General features: G+C 31.3%; 2 protein-coding genes across 2 annotated transcripts in view; both read left to right on the forward strand.

Moving 5' to 3' along the window:
• Window positions 1–25,044, forward strand: part of LOC143048715 (titin-like) — a 226,161-nt gene that overhangs the window by 114,689 nt on the left and 86,428 nt on the right. The window lies entirely within an intron of this gene.
• On the forward strand, window positions 163–8,417 carry LOC143049445 (uncharacterized). The gene is made up of 6 exons (XM_076223077.1): window positions 163–478; window positions 1,096–1,371; window positions 1,830–2,138; window positions 3,979–4,143; window positions 6,642–6,669; window positions 8,031–8,417. Exons 1-6 carry the CDS (start codon window positions 223–225, stop codon window positions 8,083–8,085), a joined length of 1,089 nt encoding a protein of 362 aa, XP_076079192.1. The 5' UTR covers window positions 163–222; the 3' UTR covers window positions 8,086–8,417.

A 25,044-nucleotide genomic window follows, 5' to 3' on the forward strand; every position in this document is an offset into this window, starting at 1 on the left:
ACAAAAACTGAATAACTATAAGAGAGAAAACGGAACAAAATTGACACTGAACTGCTACAAACACAAACGCCATTCATCCATCCATATATTATATATTTTGTTATTAAAATTGGCGAACATTTGTGGTGTCATCAATATCAATATTATGATTTTTTTAAAGGTCCTCCTATTGTATTGAATCAGCGTACAGAAGTCGTTGGAGATGATTTAATATTGTCCGTTATGTTTTATTCCATTCCATACGATTTCAAAATTCAATGGCTGCTAGGAAACGATAGTTTAAATGGAGATCCACAATACACCATAGACGTAAATAACATGACGGTTGGACTAAAGCAATACAACGTGGATGTAACGACTGATGGATTTATATCAAACTTAACGATTCATAATTTCAGGAGACGCCCGAGCGATGTTTACAATTGTCAAATTTCTAATCAATATGGATTAATTGTAGAACAAATTATTTTAGGACCAGGTAATTTTCAAATATCTAAATAAATATAATATCAGTCTATTTTTTCAAATACAATATGTTACACGATAAAAAAAAGTGTTTTTACCAAAAAAAACATGAATGTGTTTTTAACTTTATATAGAATAACATTATATGTGCATGCATGTCCATTTAGATGTGATACGAGATGATTTTCTTATTTTCCTTCTTTGTTAGATAAGACATCATCTAGAAAACTAATTATTAGACAACACAACAATAAGGATGACGTTAGGTATTCCTGAAAAGATAACAAACCAAACATCGTTTTATATATGTTGTACTGTTACACCACTGACCAAGGTTAACGCTAACATGTTTAACCCCGCCACATTCTTTATGTATGTGCCTGTCCCAAGTCACGAGCCCTGTAATTCAGTGCTTGCCATTTGTTCATGTATAAATGTACCTCTCTAATGTAATACATGGATATAAAAATGTTTGATTTACCTTCTTTATTTGGCAACAAATAAATGAAAAATTATACGTCTGCATAATTGAACATATTTATATAGGGTATACTTATTTATATTAATTACATTGTAGAACTATAAGAGAGTTTAAAGGAAATTTAATACTTGTCTATTATTATTATTTAGCTAGTTTAGAATTGGAAAGACGGGCCTATTGTGACACTTCACATAGTATTGAATTAAAGTGTACTTTAAAATTGGTCGGCGCCACTCCAGTCCCTTGGATTCACTCAAACGCTGGAGAAACTATACGTTCGCTCCCAGGCAGACATGTTAATACCTCAAACATTCTGACTATTCCATTCTGCAATAGTCAGGATACCGGTGATTACACTTGTAGATGGAAAACAGATATTCTCGGCCAGACACTCATGGAAAAGTCTACAACATTGTTTGTAAGCGGTAAATATTGTTCTTAACATCGTCCTCTTTTTTTGTTTCACTCAGACGGCAAACAAATTGTTAACATTAACATTGTCATGAAAGGGCAATAACTCTTATAAGGATTGGTTGAAAAAATTCCTCGTTTGGTCCTAAATGAAGATCTTGTCTTAATAACTTTTGCTAATTTTAGTTTCTATCTATCTAATATAATCATTTAAAGATGTAAGAAAAGCAATACCAAATATTGGTAAAAATTGTCATCAAAGGGCAATAACTCGACTGACGATTTTGACCTATTTATTTGTTCGAAGATCTAGTCTGTTACTTCTGGGTGGATAAACGTAACAGTGTTACGAAAAACAACAAGAACAAGTGTCAGATCTGTGATTATTCAAGGTCTAAGAGTAATATGCATGGATTAATTTGGTTATAAAAAAAGGAAACAAACAACCTTGCACATTCGTTTTCTATTTCAGGACCACCTTTTGTCATATCACACTCCACTTCAGTAGACGATAGCGATACAGTATTTTCTATCACGTTTTTCTCTATACCATTTCCAAGTGATCCAAAGTGGTACTATAACAATGAACCAGTTACTTTAGGAACTAAATTTCTACAAACAACAACATATTCTATTGTACAAATCAGACAACATCGTGTTTTAGTAAACGAAGAAGGTTTCGTTAGCAACTTAACTGTACACAAAGCTGAGTATGGACTATATAAATGCGTGATTCGAAACAGTTTTGAAGAGGTGAACCAATTATTTGTTATTAAACAAGGTAATACTAAGTTTATTATTTTGTTTTCTTGACTTTTTGCATTATTTCATGTAAGGTATACTTCAAAGCTTACATGGAGAAAGAAAAGAAGCTAGCTTTACTTGTTAAAAAGTAGGGAAAAAAAATATCAGGTTCATTGGAAATGTCGAAACGGAAAGTCATAAGCTGAACCAAATCAAATGAATGGAACACAACTGTTATCCACTTATATTTGATGTGTGTCCCTCAGTTTTAGTTTATAACCCGGATTGATTTTTTCTCAATCGATTAATGAATTTCGAACAGCAGTGTACTACTGTTGCCTTTATTTTTCCTTGTGCAGACAATAGCTCATTAAATATGGTTTTGAAGCACAAATATATAATTTAATTATATTGACAACATTGTATGAACAAAACACACACACATAAAATTTAAAAACAAATTGGGGTACAGAAGTAAACATTTTGATATATTACAGAAGTTGTCTATTTACAGTCGAAAAAAAAGAGATCACATGGTTAAAACTTTTGAAAAGTATCTGGAGTTTTAAAAGTAATAATTTACTACTAGCTGTACAGGAACCCAATTAGGGTAACCCGTAGGAAATTCTATGGAACACATACATAAGATTCACATTTTCGAGTAGCAGAAAATATGAATAAGTTGTTCTCACAAGGAATAATGCAAAGTGTTGTGAATATGTTGATCGTATCTACCTTATTCGATTTGAAATCAATGACATCATAGATACAATTTAGTGTGTCTGTTCCGATGTATCTTTTCCTGTATATGATTATTGTCACAGAATTTGTAAACAACAAAACCTCCCGATTGAGAAATTCTTGTAGTTATGAAGTTTTTGTTACAAAAAAATACATGTACAAACATTTCAACAGTATATAAAGTATATATTTATCTCCAAGCTGATACGATATTTCAGAGCCTGCATTACCAATATTTGTTTCCTTAATAGAGGGTGAGAGGTTTGGTGGTAAAATTAATGCTATTTAACGAAGAATTGGAGTGGTAAAATTGAAATTATCCAAACGAAAATTTAACGGACGTAATCATGAGTTTGTTTACCGTTATTGAATGTCTGTTTTGTAGATGACAAAAGATATATATAAGATGCTCACACCTACCAGCAAACTATAGAGATAAATAAATTACTAGTGTGAAACCATTCAAAACCAATGGTCTAATCTATATAAAAAAAAACAAGAAACGAAAAACATTTATGAATCACCTCAACAAACGACAACTACTGGACTTAGGACAGAAGCAAAGTAATGCAGCGGGTTCTCTAAGTTTTCGATGTTTACTTTTATGTTTCGTCCTCGGTGTGTTCTACGACTAAAAAAAACTTAAAATATGCATTTTCTATAACGTATTTGTAATATCTGGAACACGTTTGCTATAATCTGAATTTATACTTACCGAGGGTATCACCAACCCAGTAGTCAGCACTTCTGTGTTTACATGAATAATTATTGGTTTGGTCATAACTGTAAATTATCTGTTTACAAAACTTGAAATTTTTGAAATATTAAGGCTTCCCTATCTCAGGAATATACTACCGTAGGTGAATTTGGTAAACCTGTTAGGAATTTATCCTCAATGCTCTTCAGCTATATTTTGCCTTTGTAATTTTTTAATTCGAGTCTCACTGTTGATTTATTTTTTGTGGACGAAACTCAAGTCTGGTGTATATTCAAAATTTCAATTCTTACATCTATGATGAGTTTCTTACGATCTTGATGTTATGAAATAGACAAGTTAAACAATAATATTTTCATTTTTTTGAACGTTTAAATTTAATCTAGAAATAAATAAACACTAAGTTTATGCTATGTTTTAGAACAGAATAAATTCTCAATCAGCACCACAGAAGCCACCACATCAGTAGCTTCTACAGTAAACAGTGTGACAGTGATAATTTCAATATGCTCAACAGTATTTGGGATAGCCTTAGTTGTTATATGCTTCATCATATTTATCAGGAGAATTTCATCGAAAAAGACAGGTAATTCTCTAAAATCAGACTGCAGTTCCACTGTCTACGATACCAGCTATTGAGTAATCGTCATCTTGAATGACCATTTTTATTTGATTTAATAGTTTCCAGCTTTGATTGTTTAGATTTAGGAAAAAACATGTATGTTATGCTATTAATTAGAGAATGCCATGAAAAAAGAAGAACATTTTCCGTCATACCTCAAAATATTAAAATTGTCTTCTTCAATTGCTGAAATTAGACGAGATCAGTATTTGTGTAAAGACAAACGCATTATGAAGCTTAAAAAAGAAAATATCAAGTTTTTAATCTTGGTTTGCCTTGTCGACATTCATGTTTTAATGAGTATTATGTAAAACAATATCCATACGGTATATATACGTATGACATTTTATAAAGTGCCGGTAGGGACATTTCTCACGAAAATAAATCTAACATGCAATATTCAACCTGATATTGCTGTTTATTTGTTTATTTGTAGGTATACTAAAAGCTGAATAAGTATATCAGACAGAAGAGATACGTATTATTGTTTTATTTCTCTTTTTTCGATCTTCGACACCAAGATACTAGAAACGTAGTCTCTTATCAAACAACATGTATTATAGGAGAAAATATGAATTTAATTCAAATACTGAAGTGGAATTAGAGCTAGTACAACTATTAGTATTTGTAAATTTGTGCTTAAAATCGTATAGGAAATCATTATTAAAAAGTAAAAACACAAAAATACTGAACTCCGAGGAAAATTCAAAAAGGAAAATCAAAAATCAAAAGGCAAAATCAAAAGTCCAAGCACATCAAACGAATGGATAACAACTGTCATATTCCTGACTTGGTACAGGCATTTTCTAATGTAGAAAATGGTGGATTGAACCTGGTTTTATAGCTAGCTAAACCTCTCACTTGTATGACAGTCGCATCAAATTCCATTACATTGTCAACGATGCATGAACAAAACAAACATAAAAATGTCAAAAATAGGGGTACAACAGTCAATATTGTGTTATCATCTTAATATCACTACATAAACAACAAATGTAACAAAGTAGCACAAAAAGGCATACATCAAATTCAACATTCTCATTTTGCTTTTCCTATACGGCTGAATTTATCTATGTAAAGTCTACCCATAAATGAAAGAAGGTTTTCATTACTGGTGTAAAATTGCGCGTTTGAAATTCGCACAGGTAGACATAAAAATAATTTTGTCGTATGACGGCATCCATAAATGCAGACTCACGTAAAGTAGATATAACAAAAACAGACTTACAGTAAAAATAATAAATAAAATAATGGTGTGGTTTAAGGTATGACGGGATACATAAGTACAGTTTCACGTCAAATACGGCTGAATTTATCTATGTAAAGTCTACCCATAAATGATAGAAGGTTTTCATTACTGGTGTAAAATTGCGCGTTTGAAATTCGCACAGGTAGACATAAAAATAATTTTGTCGTATGACGTCATACATAAATGCAGACTCACGTAAAGTAGATATAACAAAAACCAGATTTAACAGTAAAAGTAATAATAATAAATAAAACGATGGTGTGGTTCAAAGTATGACGGGATACATAAGTACAGTTTCACGTCAAATGTATATCCTAAAAAACAGACTAAACAGAAAAAGTAGTCTTATTGAATAAAATAGTTTTGTCATTCATAGTATGTCAAGATCCTTAAGTAAAAGTAATATCAATAAATGAAATAATTTTGCCGTTCAAAGTATGTGGTTTTACATAACCACAGAGTCACTTTAAATGAATATCTAAAAAAGACATATAAAAGAATACTATGATACGTAATTAAGATGATAACAAACGTCAGTACGCAACACAAGTTTTCTTGTTTGCATAGATAATCAACTCTGATCTGATAAGGCAAATCATTGTCGTCCTTTGTACCATTTTAATGTTTTATCAAAACACCAAATTAAAATAGAATAGTACTTTAAAGTACCCAACAGGGAAGAAGACACACTGCATTTCGATTTCAGGAGTCACAAGCTAATACAACACAAATAGAAGCAAATTATTACATCAGTGCGCTTGTACAGTAACAAGAGTAAACTGATCTATATATCAAAATATCAGATTTTTTTCATCATATATGGAACGAATTCCGCTGCTGTGTTATACAAATTTGAAGACAATTCATAGTATCAAAACTGTACAGTAATGTCTTTTTAGATTGTGACAAGAATGCTCTCGTGATCATTGCTACGAATAATTGTTCTTAAGCAGTTTAAAACACAAGTCTAAATTAATTGTATAGTGCTTATTTCAGGCCAGGCTGACCTTAAACGGATTTGGCTATTTTTGTTGTTGTTATAAAGCTCTTCAACAGATTTTGTTCTTGTACATGTATATCTTTTGTTTTCATCTATTCGGTATTCAGTTTTATTTGTGAAGATTTACCCAGCAAACTCTTCGGCCGCATGAAAGTTAATGTTTAATATTCATTTCTTTCAATACTTTACAATTGATATATAATTCTTTTGCAGACAGATATAATTCTACAATGCCAACAAGGTAGGTGGATTTAAGTCAAATGTAATATCAATATTGTAGTTCATATGGGCTGACTAAATAAATACAAAACGAAAGAAAACCCTTAGCAGTTATATTTTAGGTTAGAATTCCAACAGCTGAACAAATTAATTCACAATAACATTTTGTAGAGCAGTTTCAATTAAAATAATGTTAGGCAAAAGGTAGAAGCGTGTTTAAAGAACGATGAAATTTTACTAAACACTTCCTTTGACAGTTGCAATATCTTGTATCCTTAAAAACAACAGTAAAACTTCAAATTGATACTAACTGCATTGTGAGGTTTGACTAGCATGTTGTGAGATGAAGAAAACATAGCGTTCAAATAAGATGATGTGACAGGATGACTGAAATTTATATAACACATTGCATTGTTACCGTAACAAATTGTTGTTTGCGTCTCAGCTAACTGTTTTATTTCTCTTTTTGCGATCTTCGACATCAAGATACTAGAAACGTAGTCTTTTATCACTTTTTCCCGTTTGGTCAGTACCTTTTCATTCTAAATGCATACAAATGTGGAATGATACTGCTTGAAAATCTACTTAAAATGTTTATGATGACACATAGCATGGGTTCGTGTTTCTCAAACTGTTTTGATCCACTGATGTATTATGTTGGTTGATTTGATCAGGTCGTCAGTTCTTCCTCAAGGGAGTTTGAATGTCCTATTAGTGGTTTCTGTCTCGGTGTTACAAATGTGCTCCTAGAACGGGGAAAATAACTCAGAGAAAATGAGAAGACAACATAGAACACTAATGATATACAATTTCTCAGTGACGCTGGTTTGTAGTAATTTTATTTTCGACAGATTCGAGTTCAGTTTTGTGCCTGTGTAATACGGGTGCTTCGAAAACGGAGGAAATAGTAGAAAGAAGTCAATCTAGAACTCTGATGATTTACAACGATTCAACAGTGGTGATTTTTTTAACCAAAGGTCTGAGTTCTCTGTGAGACACTGTGCTCTGCAAAAATGCGGAATTTACTAAAAGAAGAAGAACACTATCTTATGATTAAACTTATTCGAGTTTGTTAAATTTCGTTTGTTTTTAGTGATGCCGGTTTAATAAAGTGATTATCCATGTTATCTATCCCTACTACATGTCCAAATATGAAAGAAATAAAAATACAAATTTTCAGAAATTAATTTACAGGTCTATTGCCGATTAAATAGTTAAGCAATTATTTTAGATAAAGTTGTTGCTAATTTTTTATTCTTCATTTTGATAAAGTTTGTGCGCCCACTACTGCTTTCGATATTGCAAATGATTGTAATTAACATAACTAATACAAAATATATATTTAATATGTTTATAACTTTGTTGTTTTTGTTTATGTTGTAGAAATGAAGATAGCACTTATGACACAATAAGTATGTCTACTCGATCAAACAGATAAGAACAGCAAGCAGATTATATTGAAGTGTTTTAACTACTGAACATTGTATAATATATGCAAAATGAGGATGTTAATTTTGATGCATGCCTTTTTGTGCTTCTTCGTTACATTTGTTGTTTTATAGTGATTAAGAGGATAACACAGTGCTGACTGCTATACCGCTATTTTTGACATTTTTGCCTATTGTGTCTGTTTGTTTTGTTCACGCATCGGTGACAATATAATGAAATTTGATGCGACTGTCATATAAGTGAGAAGTTTAGCTAGCTTTAAAATCAGGTTCAATCCACCATTTTCTACATAAGAAAATGCCTGTACCAAGTCAGAAATATAACAGTTGTTATCCATTCGTTTGATGTGTTTGAACTTTTGATTTTGCCATTCGATTAGGGACTTTCCTTTTTGAATTTTCCTTGGAGTTCAGTTTTTTGTGATTTTACTTTGTAATATGTGCCATATATATTGTGTGGTTTAAACGTCATTTTATATAACTCATCAACTGCTTACGTATGTTCTGAACGCATCAATGTAAAAAAAAAAGTTTTCTTTCTTGAAACATCTTTTGAAGAATAGTTATACAAAAATAAAATAACATAGATCTTTTGAATTGTTAATGGATCTAGATGGGATGTTTCTGGCTTATTATTGACATAAAGTACTGAAAAGGGAGAAGGGGATTTTATTTTAGAAATATATAAACGAACGTTATAACCTATATATAAACGAGAATCGATAAACATCAACAAAGGGTAACCACTGAACATCAGATTCCTGGTTTAATATTTTAAATCAATATTCATCCTAGCCTTCAACAAAAGTGTAACATCACAATTTCGACACATATCTGAATATATAGCAAAAAGACGTTCTGCAAACAAAAATCAATCGATCTGTATTACATGTGTTATTAATAGTTATCATTTGAATGCTTACTTTGATCGCTAACCTGCTATTTGATACTATCGAAGTTAGAAATTTACAACACAAGTTCAAACACTGAATGTAAATAATCTAAAAAAAATATCATTGTATTATCCCAGACATACCAATAACCAACAAAGTCTGATGAAGTATGATATCTCTTCTGATGTCTTTAAAAAAACCTCCAAACGTTATTTTGTAGCTTATAAAATTATTATAAACACAATAGATAAGACGTAGCTGTGTTTAACATATTTTCAATATTCGATTCGATTAACCAGGTATGACCATTATTATGATATGTTAAGTCGACAATTGTTCTCAAGTTATTGAAATTAAATAAATCATATATTTTAATTTTTAAACATTTACTATGGAAATGATCAATGCTCCAACATTTTGAATTTCATCAATATTTTTTAAATTATATTGTAAGAAATTTCGTACCTGCAGAATTAGATTAAATTTCATGGATATTAATACACATGTCAGATATTATTACATTGATTATCCCGTAAGATGTCCCAACTCTAACCTTAATTCTTTAGCGTATGGTAAGATGTGAAACACTCATAAAAAAGAAGTAAAATCACAAAAATACTTAACTCAGAGGAAAATCAAATAGGAAAGTCCTTAATCATGGCAAAACCTAACGACAAAACACATAAAAAACGAATGGACAACAACTGATGACCATGAATAAGAGACGCCGATAAAACTCAGGAAGGGATTATTAGAAATAGTTTGTTGTCTAAACATTTTGATGTTGATTTGGATTATCTAAAGATTATCACAAAGTGTTTCAAGTCAAACATTAGGTATGCTTGACCCATCATTACCAGAGTTTCACAGATTAATTTTCAAATTAACAAATCCTGTTGATGTAAAGTATCATCTCAAATAGAATGCACGTGCCTCACAATTGGGTTCTCCATGACAAAAGCATTTGATGATGGTATACAAATTGTCAAACCGTTTGTCAATGTTGCATTTAAAAGAGGTGATAAAAAGGCAATGATATTATACCGCTGTTCAATAGTCTTAATTTGATTTAACTGCAAGAGGGGCGAAAGATACCAGAGGGATCGAAAATAAACTGACAATGCCATGGTTAAAAAAAGAAAAACAGACAAATAATAGTACGTACATAAGACACAACATAGAAAACTAACGGACCAAGCAACACGAACCCCACCAAAAATTGAGGATGATTTCAGGTGCTCTGGAAGGGTTACCAGATCAAGCTTCACATGTGGCACCCGTCATGTTGCTCATATCATTACAAACCCGGTAAATAGTCTTATTCGGTAGGTCATATTCGTGAAAAGGGAACGGGATTGTAGTTACGATACTAGTATTAAGGACATATCCGGAACAACTCCTTTTGCCGTCTGTACATTAACGAAAGGACGATTTTCACTTCCCCATTTGTAACTCTTGGTTTAATAGCCTCTTTGTGAGCAGCAGCCCTTTTTTTTTTTAAAGAAATCATGATAAGATTACAAGCCCGAAATATCGTATGAAATGGAAGATATATACTCCCGTATGCAGACACTACTGGAATGTGGCTATTTAGTGAAACAAATCCGGGTCTAAAACAAAAATTGAGGGAATCAGATAAACTGTAAAAGGACCACATTGAAAATAAATGCAAGAACACTCAGCACAGAAACATACATTGATAAATAACAATTGGTCAAAGAACCATTAAAACGATACATTTTAATATCGGATATATTAAAATTCGGTTTGAAATTTTTTATTTTTAGCGCAAATGGTAGCTTATTATATGCTTATTTTAATAAGATATAGCCTCTTCAAATTTTTGTTTGAAATAAGAGAGATTATTTGTTACTATTGTTTTGAAAAAAATGTCCTTCCAAGATCATTTGAACTTGACACTGAATTCAAAAATATATGGTCCTATATATTTTCACATAGATGATGACAACAAATAGCTACTTTCGATTTACACACGGTAACTTGTATTCGATTTTAATGATTTGAAGTCATGTTGCTCGCAAATAAATGCACAAAATTCTATAGATTTTTCATACACACATACTTGATTAAAGCAAATATCAAACTATATAACGTAAAGTTTACCTGAGACCTTGACCTCAATTTTAAAGTCATTAACTAAGGACCTCAAATCAAAAGACCCGAGGTTGTATTTTATATTTTAAGGCGAAGTGTACGTAATTGCACGCCTCTAGCGGAATACGGGATTAAAAACGTTCGTCGTTAGTTACGCAAGTTATCTCCCTTACTCCAAGAAAGGACGCACGAAAGAGAAACTACTTTCTGCGGTCTATGATGAACCCAACAAGCACGCCTGTGCTGTCTTAAAACCTCAAAAATTATCTAAATAACTCTTATTAGAAATCACAGTATTCTGTACGTTGTTCTGTGTGCAGCCTGACTTAAGAACACCGGTTTTTTAATGTTTTAGACGCGTAGGAGAAGGCATTTCGTGTTTATGATATCAACAGAAAGAAAAAACGCCTTACAACAAAATTATAAACAAATAAACAAATAAACATGTAACAGTTTTTCTTCTATTGATATCAAATAATAAATTAAAATGAAACCTGAATTGACCCAACAATATCGTTTTAAAAAGCCGTAGTCTTGAACAAAAAACACAGTACTCAACGTAAAGTTTTATAATAGGTTACAAATAATAAATGAAAGACGTGTGAATTTAATTGTTTAATTAAAAAGACGTTAAAACGTTCGTATTTTGTGCAATTGAAAATTTAAAGACATGATTTTTATTCATATAAGAAATTAATCAGACGATACCAAGAGACTAATTTGACCACTAGTGCAAAACTTACCAGTCGGAAGAACAAAGACGGAAAACAAACAAAAAATGAACAAATTATGCCCCAAAAATTACTCGGTAACTTAAAAATTGTCTCACTCTAACATTTATCTTAAAATAAGTAAAAATTATGTCATTCAAATCCAAGTTTTCAACTTTTTCTACATGTGCAGAAAATAAACAGGTGTCTTCTATTCCGTCCGCAATTTATGGGAAAACTAAATCTAAATTTAGAACCATATTGAAATTGAAAGTACACATGTAAGATAAAATATAACATGTCATTTCTTCTTTCACAAATTCCAATTTCGAAGAGATATATAGCGAAATCTGTTTTCTTTTATTGTGCCTGTGTGCATAATTCAAAATTAGAGAATGTAATTTTGAAGTATCAAGTCTCAATTCACGATTATGAATGAATTGAATACAGAATTATGGGGGGAGGGTAGGACCTTTATCGGAACTCCGGGGTCGGGTGTTTTTAAGCTCGGGATTTCGGGATTGACCCTTTTTGGGATTCGGGAATTCTATTTCCCAATTTCGGGTAGTCGGGATTTAATTTTTTTTTAATTCGGGACCTCGCTGGAATTCGTGTTTTTAAGCCCGGGATTACGGGATCTGGATCCCTCCTTCCCTCCTCCCTCTATTATGGTTAAAGAAAGGAGGTCAGGAAAGTTTTGTGATACTTGTAACTGCAATTTAATATTTAGTGGAATGAGAGGTGAAATGTGTTCAGACTATTACATTTCGATTTTTTTATTAAATTTAACCAAAGTTTACTGCAAGGGGTACCCCGTTTAACGACCTCGATGATTATCCATGAGGATCTCGCACTCGATCAGCTCTAGGTTTTCACCCAGTTTATGATCGTACAAGAATTGAGAAGCCTGTGGTTTACTAGTCTTATAATATGAGACTTTGGAGTTCATATAATTTACATTTAACGTTTGTTATCGAATATTTCAAGGCTTTTTGACTATCAATGTTGACCCCCCCCCCTTTTCCAATTGATTGGATAAAATGAATGGATTGTCGCCCCTATTTCAAACTGAAGTCCTATAAACTGACTGGTGTTCGAATTTGCTAAAAGAAATAATTGGTATCTCTATTGATTCAATACCGTAATGCCGAAAAACAATCATTTGTTTCCGCGAATTCCGAACAGCTTGAAATATATTCACGAGTTTCAAATTGAGTAACTCGAATAATTCAAGTCCTTTCCATGTCCGATTTCCTCCCACACGAGAAATGTAGCATTCGTACATCAACTGAATAATACGACTGAATTATTCGGGTTACAATTTGTGTAAATCCCGAATGCACATAAAAGTAAGGGTCCAGCCCGACTTGCGGAAATGGACTGCTGTAGATTTCAGATTGATTTCCAGAAATAAAAATCATACAAAAATGTTTCACGCAAATATTCGTCTTCAGACGTGTACAGTTATACAACGGTTACTAGCCGGTCTGGATTGTGATAAAAAGAAGCGCATGCAATGCATAAAATATATAATGTCGTGGCTCAGGGATGTGTTGAATTATAGAGATGCTTATATAAATGCGGCGCAAAGATAAGATTAATTTACCCAAATGTACTAAGAATTACCACACAACTTATATTTACTTAAATATTGATTTGTTATCTTGTGCCAGACAGATGACTGATATTCTGAGAAGAGACCTTGATGAAATGAAGTTTTTTGGGAACAAAGATTTTGAAAACACGTCGCACTGTTTAGATTTTAACAAAAAATAAGGCACCAAGGTCGAAAATAGTTCTAGTTCATAATGAAGAAAATGTCAACCGTTTTCTAGCTTGGCGATCTCCGAACGCACCCGAATATAATAGACAAATACAATACAATAGTACACAAAACGTAACATAAAGAACTAAAGACCGAGCAACACGAACTCCAACAAAACGGTATATATTTCATACAAGTATAGTCCAGGCATGAAGCGTCGTAACTGTTGCGGCGACGTCAATAACGTTGTCGTTGTTTTTTGTTTTTTTACACTCAAGATTCAACTTTAACAGGGTATAGCTTGAAAAGTAGCACGGTTGCTAAGGACTTTCTTTGCACCAATCGATTCCTCAGACATTTTAGAATAGTCTCATAAGTTTAAAAAAAATCGATTGTCTAATATAATAGAAAATCTTGGAAATGTAACAATTCCAGCCGAATTTCACGATTTTCCCTATATATCCTTTGTAATTTTGGTGTATGATGCTGTTAACTTCAACAGCTCGTATCTCAAAAACGAAAACGGTTACCCCCTTTTATTATTTTATTTTCCGATTTATTTTAACAAGCAGAATCTACATGTAAAATTTTAAAAAAATCCATTGCGTAGTTTAATTACGTACACTTCGCCTTAAATGGGCAATGTAATCATAAACGTAATATTAAATGTAAGAGAGGAGAAAACTCCTATCAAATGTTCACATATGCTTTCAGCCAATTAATATGCGTCGTAACTTATAATTTGCTTTGTCCATATCTCATAAGGTTTTTTGAAAAAGTGAAAATTAGCTTAAATCAAAATTTAGAATATTACCTTGACCTTTGACCTTGGCCCTATTTTTGTTACCAGGGACCTTCGATTAAAAGATCCTACATGTGTAGGTCTCTATCATTTATGGTGTACCAGTTAGAAATACATTTCACTTATATCAAATGCATAATTTGGAATAAATGGCATATGGAGTCTCCGAATAGCTTCAGTTAAAATTTGAATAACTTGAAAACATTAGTCACAATAGACCACTTTCGAGTTCATCCGTCACCGGAAAAACTCGTCAATTATACGCGCTTTTATCACCGTCATTTGTGCGTTTTGGGGCGTCGTCACTTCCCTTCCAATGTTGAGCGAGTGGTTGGAAAACTATAATTCTATATTATACGAATTGTTCGGCAAATTGAATTCTCAAAATTGACAATCAACACTGCTGTCATTAGGGAATTGTCAGTAAGTACCTACAGAGCAACCATTATTTCTAGTTTATCCTGCACAAAGACGATCACTAAGACGCTTGATGAACGTAAATAGTGCAGGGATACAGGCGACCCCCTCTATCTGGTAAATGACGTCATAAAGGCGTGCATAATTGACGAGTTTTTGCCGGTGACGGATGAACTCGAAAGTGGTCTATTCGTTTTGGAGATTATTTCATCAGCTTGTTTTATTTATATTTTAAAGTTGATATATATAACTATCATATTATGTAAGTGTTAATGAATATTGTGTTGAAGATATTATGATTGAATATTGTGAAATTTTAATTTCAATACTTACATGTAACTGAATACATTTTTAATTTCAAGTTGTTGTTCAAATTTCTTTTTTTCTAAAAAACGTTTCCAAAATTGATAAAATTCGGTTGATAGATACAAAGAATAGGTCTAGGTTGGTTAAAACTTGGTCGAGTACGGTTCAGACTATGTCGAGCATGGTTCCGATTCGTATAAAATGGTTACGTACTGGTCGAGTACAAGTTCAGACTGTTAATAGATATAGAAGATGCGGTGTGAGTGTCAATGAGACAACTTTCAATCCAAATAACAATTTATAAAAGGAAACCATTAAAGGTCAATGTACGGCCTTCAACACGGAGCCTTTGTATGGTTCAAACTACAGTCAAGTATATCAAGTAAAATTTAGACAAATTCAGACTGGTTGAGTAAAAATCAGTACAGTCGAGTACAGATATCAGCGATTTCAGACTTTTACTGGGTTGAAGGGTTAACAGTAAAAACACATGAACATAGTTTACATTAAAACGAAAACCCTGTAGACGAAACACGAGAAACTCGACTTTATAAACTGACAAATAAGACAGATATAAAATGTACAGAAATCCTCATCGGCTTAGCACAAAATTAACGTTAACATGATGGTACCTTAATCATTTTATTGACGTATTCAAAACCTTTTATGCATATAAAAATTCGTATTGAAAATTATTACGGTTCATACTTTTTCATTTGTCTTGTTACGTTTTATCCGACATGTGCAACAACCATTCATATGACCTGAATCAATATTTTGTAAAGCTATTTTTAACTTTTGTCTTGTCTTACTCGTTCCGGCAATGCACACATATATCAACACAGCAGAGTTTGATGGTAACACATGAGACAACTATATCTATCAAGAAGTAGTTTAAACATATTTACTTATATGTGGATTGGGAAAACAAGTTATAACAACTAATATTAATCCCTCTCCACTTTGCAGTTGCGAGAGCTGCCTTGTAGCGGCTTAAGCCTGCTCATTTTCGAAATCTACTAGGATGTCCTTCACTTGCAAGCGATTTTTTTTCTTGGTCAATTAATGATGTTAATTCCTGTCTTCTTTATTCATAATCGTTTTTGATCATTTGTCGAAATGTTGTTGCTATGTCATCTTATTTGAAATGGCGTTTTTCTTGATCTGCTTGCAAATATATTGAATTTCTTATAAAATAGATATCTCAATTAAAGTAGTTTTTTTAATATCATACATAAAAAGCCTACATATACTTTCTTGTCCACCTAAAATTTTGAGTTATTCAGGTTTTATTTATGTATAGTAAATGTTTACTTTGTATGCAGATCTATGTAGTTACAAGGATTGTGTTATCAACTTATACAAATCAGATAAGTGTTTGTTTAATACAATAAACTTTAAAATGGTATAAATTTACATGCTATTTACATGCTACTATTTACATGCTACTTATATTGAGAACAAATCAAATCGAACGGTAACAACTTTCAATTACACCAATTTGTTGTCAGATATTTTGCTTTTGGTTTTAACAAAAAACTGAATCCGATTTATACGACAGGTAAGCAAATTTCTCTTCATTCTACTTCTTTGGCCAAACTTAAAAATAAAATTAAAAACCAGATGTCGTTTGATTGCAAATGAAACAACAATCGCCTGAATGCTAAATAATGATGATATATCGTTCGGTTTTAATTAAAACCCATACTGTATAGTCATCCACTTCTGATATCGTGTCCAGGTTTGGATTTACTTTATATACTCTTTAGTTTAAACAACTTTTAAACCTTTTTATAAGGCTTTGGAATTTTGAATACTTTTGTATCGGGCATGACTATAGAAAAAAGCTGCTTTTTGGACACGAACTGTGCGATTTTCTTGCCGACCTCTTCTTTTTTTCATATAAATTGGAGTTCCGTCAGACACGTGTCAAAAACAAGAAGATCAAAGAAACCATGTCATTCAATTTCACATTCAGATATATTTATGATGTGTTTTCCAAAAAACAGTCCAGACTTTTTTGATTGGGTTCCATAAATAATTACCCCGAAACTATAAATTAAAGAGACAACAGACACGACATCCTCTGTCTCATTTTTCGACGTAAACCTCGAATTTGATATACACAGTTATCCCAGTACCAGTATCTATGACAAACGTGACGATTTTGAATTTTGAAATTTATGAATTTCCTCTACCTAAGTAGCAATATACCAACTTTAACTGCAAATGGGAAATACATTTCCCAAATTATTCAGTATTTAATAGCTTGTAACTCCTACCTAGATTTTGTAAAACATCACCAGGGTCTGAGTAGAAAGTTAAGAAACCAGGGGTTTGTCAAAGAACCTTTTGTCCTTTTTCGTAAAAAAATAGGTACCAAGACCTTGTTGCAAAATATTCCGGATCGTCTTTATAAATAATGAACGATGGTCTTGAAATATAGATTCTGGGTATTGACGTTGTTTATCATCTTAATAACGTGTTATAGTTTTCTTTTATTTGTCTTTATCGATGTACCTATTTAAGGTGTTTTGTTTTTGTCTTTTGGTGATATACATTTGATGTAGCTGTGTACTTGTTCATTCCGTCATTGTATTATTGTTTTATGAAATTTTCTCCACAAAACAGGGATCGAAATAGGAACCCTTTGTGTTAATAGTCCGATGCGCTAATCACTACAACACTACTCTTTTATTTTTATTTTTATGCGACTGTCATACAAGTCAGAGGTTTAGCTAGCTTTGAAATCAAGCTAAATCCACCATTTTCTAAAGATGACAATACATGTACAATGTAAGGAATATGACCATTGTTATCAATTCGTTTGATGTGTTTTGAGTTTTTGATATGACCATTTTATAAGGGACTTCCCGTTTTGGATTTTCCTCGAAGTTTAATATTTTTGTGATTTTACTTTACGCTGTCTGCATTTGTTTTGTAAAATATTTTTGGGTCTTATTTCATTTAAAAAAACTAATGAAGTAGTTCATTTAGACACTTGTAGAAAACAAGATCAATGAAGCCGGATATTTGAATTTCATACATTTGTTTTTTACCTTTGTATTTTTCTTTTCTTAATCTTTCCCTGAACGAAAGAGTATATACTATATACGGTTTGTACTATCAACGACAATAACAAATTGTGTTTGCATTATTTAAGAAATAATTCAAAGTTGCTAGATTTTATATTGATTTTATCACAGGTTGACCCTTTATGCTAAATATTAAACCACGACCGACAGCGACTGTTTTGTGAATGCAAAACAATGCTTTTTCAATTGATTAATATAAATAGACATTTGCGTTAGTAAATTTACCTGAAGGTACAAAGAATACTACTAGATACTTATATTAATATGAAACTCTAGAACATGTTCAATTTACTCAGTTACTTGTCCAGTTTTATTGAATATTGATACCTTAAGATTTGTCTATATTTATTGACAAGTATCAATGGTTAACCATTATTGTTCATGCTACTTAATTAATGAGAAGACATTTGATAGATGCTCATATCAATTCAATATCAGCTGCATTCCTTAGGAAGATGAATGGAAGGTTAGAACAACCACGTTATTGCAATTAATGATCGTAGCCAGAGAGATAGACCCGTAATCTATTTGTTCCATTAACTTACATTATGTAGAACTACTATTAAAAAAAAGGCAACTTTTATTCGTTAATATGTTTTTCATACTTTATTGATAGTTTGACATTTATTAGTGGATACATCAAATGCCGGTACCTTATCCCGGCCTCGTTAACCGTTAATAGCATATAATCAATTTGGTGAGTCTTTGTTAGTTTATTTAACTGTTATATATACATTTATAAATCATTGTAAATTATAAGATATCCAACTAAAACATTACCAATATAAAATGATCAATAAATCTGAATAGATAAAAAAATCAAAATAAAAAAAAAATCACAGAATTTTGAAAAAAGGAAAAATAAAAAAAAAATAATAAATATATTTTACTTACAGCATTCATAATATAGCTTGCAGGATTTATTTATTCAAATATTTGCGTACAGGCAATGACTAAGAGAAACATACATGTAGTTATAAACATAGCCAATACATCAAGAATATATATATAAACCAACATATATAAAATTATCAAATCATGACATAGGTGGTGATGTGGATAAGGAAAGAAATGTACATAAAATTAATTCCGGTACATAATGTACCAATTTTTTTGATAATCAACCTAGTCTTCTAAATTGGAAGCCAGGGGTCCCAGCAGATATTGGCCATATGAAAAGGTTTTCAGTTAAAAAATAAAAAAAAATTCTAGTGCCAGAGATTCTTTGAGGTAGTTTTTAAGTCTTGTATTTTCACAAAGTTTTGTTCTGTAAATATAGAATTTTGTCAGGAGTACTATTTTTATTAAGTTTTTTGTCATATTATTTCCGTTGTAACCTAAATTTCCAAATAAAATAATATTTATATTAAATGGAATCAATATTCGTGTTTGGTTATTAATCCAATCACACAGTTAAATCCATAAATCTGAAATTTTATTGCATGTCTAAAAAATGTGCTCAATATCTTCAATAGCTTCATTACAGAAAGTACATTTATCTGATTGTTTTATCTTAATTTTAAATAAAATTCAACTGTGCCTATGAATCTGTGCACTATTCTGTACTGAAACCAATGAAGTTTAGAGCTTTTTGTGGTGTAGAACGACATATTTTGCACTTTTTTCCAATCAATTGTTTTGTTTAATCTTAGAAACCATTTATCTTCACAACTAGGCCTTGTACTACTATCTTCTAAGAAAACATTATACATATCTTTTGACCCTTTATTTGACAAAAAAAAAATGTTCTAATATTATTTGGTAGAATTGGTCCTTGAACTTTATAAAGATTTTCTATAGAGATATTATGTTTACGAGAATTTTGATATGATTTTATTGCTGATATTTACTCCATTATAAGCTAGAAAGCTAGATTTAATTTTATAAATATTTTTGCATTGCTCAAACGACATTAATTTACCCTCATTATCTACCGGATCATTAATCGACAAAATACCGTTATCAGCACAGATCTGCTACGTATTTTAATATTTCCATTATTCTAAAGTGAATTTGTTAAAAGATCTCCTTATTTTTTGGTTTAAGTTTATTTTGCATTTCTGTCCAAAAGTGGTTTTTACGTTTGTTTGGTGGGCCTAGAAATACTAGATTTTCAATATCAATATTTTCTGTTGCATTGTTTTTTAGCAACCGTCGGACCCACGTTAATTTTAACCCTTTTATATATTCTTCAATATCTAACATTTTCAGCCCCCCAAATTTATGTTCCAGATATAATATTTCTCTTTAATCTTGCAGGCTTGTTTTTCCAAATAAATGAATATATTGTACGAATAAGTTGTTTAAGAGTAGTATTGAATGGTACTGGTAATGTTAAAAACAGATGATTTAATTTTGAAATAATCAGTGTCTTGATAATTGTTATCTTTCCAACTGGAGTGAGTGTATGTCTAGACCAAATATTGATTATATTTTCAATTTCTTTTATTTTAGGATAATAGTTCAAGATTCAATTTCTTGCAAATTGACAGAAAAGTTTATTCCTAATAGTGTAAACCTACTGGAACCCCATTCCAATCCCCACTTTACACACATGGTGTGTTGACTATATTTTTTCTTTCCTATCCACACCACCTTTGTCTTGTCTAAGTTTATACGGAGATCAGACATTTCAGCATATTTATGTAATAAGCGGAAAGATGCGCCCAGGGATTCTGGTGTACCGTCAAGAATAATTGACATGTCATCAGCATATTCAGATATCAAATATTCAGTATCATCTGTTTTAATTCCCTTTATTTCCTTATTTTTTTCTAATTAATATTCCAAGTATTTCTGCACATAAAAGAAATATATAAGGTGATAAAGGACCCCCTTGTCGGCAACCTCTTTGAATTTCAAATAATTCAGATAAAAACAATTTTGAGAAACTGCAGAACTTATATTTTTGTAAAAGGTTCTTACCCATTGTTTAATAGAGGGACCGAAATTGTAAAAAGTCTAAAACGTCTTCAATGAAATTCCGTGATACAGAATCAAAAGCTTTTTTAAAATCTATATGAAGGAGCTGTCCAGGTAAATCACTTAGTTCTGTATGAAATAATGTATCGTAAATAAGACGAGTATTCTCCCTTATAAATCTACCCGGAATAAAACCGGTCTGATCACTGTTAATAATTTGAGGTAGAACTAATTGTATACGCTCAGCTATGCAGCTTGATGCTACTTTATACGTGGTATTTTGTTAACTTATTGGTCGCCAATTTGTCATGAACTGTCTAGGTTTATCTCCATTTGGTATACAGGTTAAATTATTTTGTCTTTGAGTAATTGATAATTCCCCCTTTTCGTAACCATTAGTTATAGACCGAAATACAAATTGTCCTATATCTATCCAAAAAAACTTGAAACATTCATTTGTGAAACCATCTGACCCAGAGCTTTTTTCATTTTTCATTTTTGGCAAAGCTGTCGTTAATTCACCATATGTAATTTCACCCTCCAAAGATTCTCTAATGGTATTATTTAGTTTTTTTATATTAGTATACGGGATTTCATTATTAAGGTTAACATTATTCAAATTTTCTGTTTTAGTATATAGTCTTTTGTAATAATTGTTTGTCTCTTTTAATATATTATCTTGCTCACTGATAGTGTCCCCTTTTTCATTGACTAGTTTTGGAATAGTTTTATTTATAAAATGTTTAGTTTCTAAATTTAGAAAATGTTTAAAGTTTTTTTCTCCTTCTTCTATCCATTGCATTTTGGATCTGAATCTTTTCTTGTCTTAAAATATTTTTAGATCAGTTTCTTCTAGTTTTTTAAATATCTTCTGGTAGTATTATTTCTTTTTTATCTTTTTGTTTCTTCCTAAAAGAAGCATATGAAATTGATTTTCCTCTAATTTCTGTTAATAAAGTTTCTAGAAAGAGTTGATCGTTTATTAGGTGTTTCCACTTTTCCGTGGAAAGACCTATTGGATTTCTTCTGATTATTATTTTTTTTTTTTTTTTTTTTTTCTTCCGCCTAATTTTTTTCCTTCGCTGTTTTTTTGTTTCGCAAGATGTCGCTTAGATTTTTGGAATATGATATCGAACAATTTATACGCTTTTGAAACCAACTCTGCTTAACCGAATACTTTCACATATAAGAGTTATCTCCCCAAACACTGTTTTTCTTGTTATCTCTAAGGCTTCGTAACCGTATTAGAAACCGACAAATTTATTTTTCCAAATTGCTCGTTATATCCTCAGGATGTTCTGTTTTATTTTGACCGAAGCCGTATATAAATTCCATATGAGAGTTTTCCCCCCTTTTATGTTTGATATAAGAATATGCATTTTTAACTGAGAAACCATAGGTGATAGAGACCTAGGATCTTTTGATTTAAGATCCTTGGTCCAAAAAAATGAAAATTAGGTCAAGGTCAAAGGTCAAGGTCACATTCTAATTTTTGATTTTGGCTTATTTTCACTCATTTTCATTAACCTTATAAGATATCAACAAATTATTTTTACTAAATTGTTAGTTGCGACATGTCGTAACTTATATATCTCTCAATTGATACGATATTCCCGTGCTTGCATTTCCTATCATGATTTTCTTGATAGAGGGTTACTGCTCACAAGGAAGCTATTAAATCAAGAGTTCCAAATGGTGAAGTTGAAATCATCCCTTCGTAAATTTTACGGACGCCATCACGAGTTGGTTGACCGTTATGGAATAACCATTTCACAAATGATATCGGATATGTTCCTCACGTCGTAACTACAATCCCCTTCCCTTTCATGAATTTGACCTACCGAATTAGACTATTTACCGGATTTGTAATCACATAAGCAACACGACGGGTGCCGCATGTGGAGCAGGATCTGCTTACCCTTCCGGAGCACCTGAGATCACCCCTAGTTTTTGGTGGGGTTCGTGTTGTTTATTCTTTAGTTTTCTATGTTGTGTCATGTGTACTATTGTTTTTCTGTTTGTCTTTTTCATTTTTAGCCATGGCGTTGTCAGTCTGTTTTAGATTTATGAGTTTGACTGTCCCTTTGGTATCTTTCGTCCCTCTTTTATAAATTTTGGTTGAAAGGGTGCGTAGACAATAAATGGGAGTTTTCGCCCCTTTTATGTTTAGAATTATGCGTAAAGTAATATTACTCATGAACCATACATATTAAGGAACTAGTGTCCTTAGATTTGAGATCCTTAGTCTATGACCTTGAAATTGAGGTCAAGGTCATAGGTTAATTGGACGTTCTAGATTTTGACCTTTGCTCCAAATTCATATTTAGACATCATAAAGTCATAGGAACTGACATTTCAACTGAATTTTTAATATTTTCACATCAAAATAGGTTGTAAGTGGTGGAAAGACCATCAATGGTTCTCTGAACAATTGGTTTTTAATTGTAAATTGAATTTCTAAGTCGTTTATCTTTTCTAATGTTTCTCTGTTGTATACAGTGATGCATATTGTCCTTTATCTTTCTTTATATTTTCTTTAACAGCAACTGAATATTCAATGTCATGTAAAAATGAATTGTTAAATTTCCATAGACCTTTACCAATTATGAAGTTATTCATCTTTAAATGTAATATTATTGGGGAGTGATCGGATCTATAACTGTTACGAATGTGTATATCATGTACATGTTGATTACGGCCTTGCGATATTAATAGAAATCCAATATTGCTTGTTAAATGGGATTATTTTTTCTACATGTAAATTTTTTTAGTTCAGGGTACAATTCCCTATAGGGATCTGTTAAATCATAACTTTCTATAATATTTTAAACTTTCTCTTTGGCTTTTGGGTTATTTACATTTTGATAATTATAAGTATCAAGATTTTGGTTTTGGACAGAATTATAATCTCCAGTTATTAAAACTGATTGGTTGTTTTAGTCTTCTATTTTATCACTTACTCTAGAATAAAATGCAGGTGAATCTTTATTTGGACCATATAAGCTTATCAAAGTTATTCTTTTCCCTTCAATTTCAATATCAATTCCTAACAGATTTCCTTGATCATTTTTTTTTATCCTATGTATTTTGTATTCAAAGTTTTTGATAGAAAAATATTGCTAACCCTCTTTTGTTTGTTGCAAAAGAAGTGAAAATACAGTCTCCTCCCCATATATTTTTAATGATATTTTTTCTTTTTCTGAAAAATGTGTATCTTGTAAACAATATATGTGGATTTTTTTTGCTTTAAGATAATCAAAAACATATTTCCTCTTCTCCTTTGAATTTAAACCTTGACAGTTGTATGAAACAATTTTCTATACAATTATCACTCATCTATTCAATTTTATTTTTATAGCTGAATAATAAATACTTAAAATTTGATCAGTGCATTGCGATGGTATTCTCCCATAGTGTTTTATATAAGTAACTCTGAAATGTCTGACCTCCTCTACCTTGTCTGCATTAATTTTCTGCTGTATCCTAAGTACACCATAGTTTCCATACAATAAGTAATACTGTGTGAAAATGAAAAACAAACATAAAAAAAACAAAAAAACAAAAAACAAAAAGAAAGTAAGAAAATCTGAGATCATAATGTGAATATCAAACATCTAAAATGTTAGTATTTCATGGTTCTTTTGGCATATACGATTAAATATTATGATTTGAAAGTTGTTCAAATTATCGAAATGGGAAGACCAATTTGCACGTACGTTCACACTGATCTCCGTCTATAAATTTTGTTATATAATGTTACTGGGTGCACCTAACTTTCGTTGAATGTTTACATTGTATGTAGTTATATGCACAATAAATAAATCTTGACAAGAAATTGTAAAAGACACGTTATTTTAATATACAACATACTTGAAAAAATATAACAATGAATTCCAAAATCAGGAAACGACAGGTAAGCCATTT

This window comes from Mytilus galloprovincialis, chromosome 10, assembly GCF_965363235.1.
Source record: "Mytilus galloprovincialis chromosome 10, xbMytGall1.hap1.1, whole genome shotgun sequence".
NCBI lineage: Eukaryota > Metazoa > Mollusca > Bivalvia > Mytilida > Mytilidae > Mytilus > Mytilus galloprovincialis.